Here is a 3271-nt window from a genome sequence, read left to right as displayed (position 1 = left end):
GGCGTTTAACTGTATATTTGAAATATTTTAAATATAAATTTCAATATTTAACTGCGCCCGCCGACAGGAAACGGTTGCCGGGGCAGCCACTACGGATACGGGATACGGGATGCGGAATACGCCGTTCGGCGTACAAAATACACCATACGGGAACGGAAAAAGGGACCACCCTGGACAGGAGGGGCACGAGTCAGGAGAGCGGAAATGATCCATCGACCCTCGGCTGTCGTCCCAAAACGGCTCTGACTCAAATAAAAAAAAAAAAGGTTTCCTCTGCTGCCGTTTGGGGGCCAGACCACAAAAACGTTGAAAATATTTGTGTTTCCACTTATTTGCATTAATGCCACGAACCGATTTACTGTCGTTCTGTCTGTCTGCCCGCCCGTTTGTCCGTTTTGGTCCATTCCATCCGTTTTTGGGCGGTTCTTTTTGCCGGCCCAAAGACAACAATACTACAACATGGCCAATACAACCGACCAAAATCCCATCGAACATGGGGTCAGGCCAATAAATATCTCTATGACTTTCGATTGGGTCCCCGTTTTGGGGCCCAGGTCTTGTTTCCTTTCATTCTAATTTCTACTGAACATCAAGGGGATTTTTTTGTCACAAAAAAATATAAATACACATAAAATTAAAATCAAATCCTTTTGTAAAAGCAGCCAACAACCTTGGCAATGTATTTGGCTAAATCACAATAAACCAAATTGAGCGTTAATAAATCCACAATGGCAAGTTCCAGATCGCAGAAAGAAGTCAAGAATTGGCCCGGCATTTTGGACTCTAGCTGTGCCTTAAGACGGTTCTTTTATCCCACGGCACAGGTTGCCAAAAAGCAAAAGTCGACGGCTGCCCCACCACCTGCTGCCATTCCCGCAGCCATGCCAGATGCCATACCGGCTTCCTACAACGAGCCTCCGACGGAAAAAAGCACTGGGGCCAGCGCGGCCTCTATTATCCGATCGGAATATGTTGCCGCTGAAAAGGAGACCAAGATTCGCCCGCCGGTGAACGCCGCCTGGCAACTGGCCAGTGATCCCACAAACCTAGCCAATTTTGGCCACCGGAAGAGTCGCCATCTAAATGACCTCAAGCCGGCAAAGAAGACGGAGCGCAAGGCTTGGGTCTGGGCAGCCAGGCTGGAGCGGCTGGAAAGGGCGGCGAGAATCGAGAAGTCAGAATGGATGGAGGCGCCTCAGCAATTGGAACAGCCTTCCGTCTCCTCCCATAGGATCCAAAGACTTATGAGACCATCGAGACCCAAGCCGAAGCCTCCAATTAGGCCCCCTGCTCAGAGGCTGCAAAGGGCTCAGAAATGTAAGCCAAGTTGCCCGAAAATGCCTCGCAAAAAAGTGCCTAAACGAGATCTGAAATCCCTGACTCCCATCTATCGGCGACGGCAGCCATGGCGGTTCCAGAAGACGGACATCCTGGTGGTAGACGCCAAGAGCAAGCCCATCCAGGAGCCCAAGCGGGAGGCAGCCGGAAGCAGTGCGTCCGTCCGGAGTTGGCAAAGGAGCGACAGCCGTCATATGATGGCAGGTCGTTCCAAAAAAGCATCCGGTGTGCCATTGTGCCAACGACCCACCGTCATCATGGGCCAGGGCGTCCCCTACACCAGGCAAATGCAGATGCGCCAGAATCAGCTCTTCCAGCAGCCGGAGTACCACGACCAGTACATGATCATGCTGCGGCAGCAACAGCAGCAGCAGTACAAGCTTCAGCAACAGCATCAGCTGGAGCATATGCAGCACAGCCACATGGAGCAGAGGCCAGGCCGGCATCCCTACAACTATCCGATGAGTGTCCTGGGCGGGATGAAGCGCATTGCTCCGTACGCGGTGCCATCGAAGACCCAATTCCAACGAATGAAGCGAGGAAAGCTCCTTTGTGGTAACTTTTACTATGATTAGAGGTGATCTACACCTTGAACTCCTTAGAGGTGAATATAGCCTAGAACTTATCCTGGGATTTATTAAAATGCTAAGTTTGGCTTTTCAGTAGATCAAATAATTTTATATATTTTACTAAGATTAATAGGGAATCCTTTAAGACAATACACTTCAAGGATTCATGATTATCTTGGCCACGTTTATCAATAAAATATATGGGTAAAAAATAGTTTCTTAACTTCAAATAGTTTCTTAAACAAATCCCTAAGACCCTTTAAGTTTAGTTGCATATTTTAATAATGAAATACTTGAATTTTCCCCTACACTTTTCCTCACCAGCTTAGCCAGTGGCTTTCCCAAATATTTTGCTCGGTCGCTTGCCCTTCAGCGACCTGAGAACTTTTCGGTATTTAATATACTGCCAGGTGCTTTGGCGGTTATTGGGCAGGGTATGGAGGCTGTGGCGGTGTGGGTGGGTGGTGCCTGGCGCCTGGTGGTTTTCTGCACGCAGATACAATTAAAATCGAAACGAGCCAACAATGCAAACTGGCGAACAAACAGGCAAACACAGGCCAAAACAGTGAAACACAGCAATGGAAACGAGCAAATAATGAAGTGGATAAAGTTTGCTGAAACATTGAGTTTTCGAACCGAGCCCCAAATACGAAATTGAACCGAGAATCCAACCTCGGAGGTGGAGCAGGGCTCCATGGATGGAGGGAAGTGGGCTAGGGAATGGCAATGGCAATGGGAATGGAAGTCGAAATAGAAAATTTCTCTGAGGAGGGAAACCTATTCCTATTTTGTGTATAATTCAAGGTATCACGGCATCGGCGGAGGAGGGTGGAAAAGCGTGGCGAAACAACATGGGAAAACTTTTGTAATTACAATAAAATTTTCACAAATAACTTGCAATTGTTTGTGTTGGGCAAAGTTGGGTAAAGATCTCGGCTAGAATGGGCCAAAAGGAGGGTTAAGCAGTTGGTCCTTGAATCGCAACGAATGTGTTAATTTTCTTGTGTATACCACTTAGAATTTCCCAAAAAACAGTCTATAAGATGCAAAAGTGCCAAAAAACAAAAACAAAAAAACAACAGCAGAGTGTATAAAGATGAAAATGAAAAGAAAACACCGCAAAAATGTCTCCTTGAGAGATTTTCCCAGGAGTTGCTTGCCCCCGCGTCGAAATAAATTAAAATATAATTAAAAAAAAAAAAAGGAACTGGAAAACGTGGACCGGAATCGAAATACATCCGGACTCGGCTGTCCAAAAATTTAGTCAGAGCTCTGGGGAAAAAGAGAACCGGGAGGAGCAGGAGAATCGGGAAGCAGGAGCACCGGAGAATTGGGGAACCGGAGATTGCGTGCCTCACCAATCC

At 47.1% G+C, this 3271-nt stretch overlaps 1 protein-coding gene across 1 annotated transcript; it reads left to right on the top strand.

The window, feature by feature from the left end:
* Nucleotides 1–568: 568 nt before the first annotated feature.
* Nucleotides 569–1987, top strand: LOC108131487 (uncharacterized). The gene has a single exon (XM_017250368.3). The coding sequence runs from the start codon at nucleotides 729–731 to the stop codon at nucleotides 1911–1913; it is 1185 nt and encodes a 394-aa protein (XP_017105857.2). The 5' UTR covers nucleotides 569–728; the 3' UTR covers nucleotides 1914–1987.
* The last annotated feature ends 1284 nt before the right edge of the window (nucleotides 1988–3271 follow it).

Source organism: Drosophila bipectinata, chromosome 2R (assembly GCF_030179905.1).
Source record: "Drosophila bipectinata strain 14024-0381.07 chromosome 2R, DbipHiC1v2, whole genome shotgun sequence".
Lineage (NCBI taxonomy): Eukaryota > Metazoa > Arthropoda > Insecta > Diptera > Drosophilidae > Drosophila > Drosophila bipectinata.
This window is presented reverse-complemented; position numbering and strand designations above follow the sequence as displayed.

Coding starts and splice junctions, on each gene's coding strand:
- LOC108131487 (XM_017250368.3), top strand. CDS start 729: ATGGCAAGTTCCAGATCGCAGAAAGAAGTCAAGAATTGGCCCGGCATT.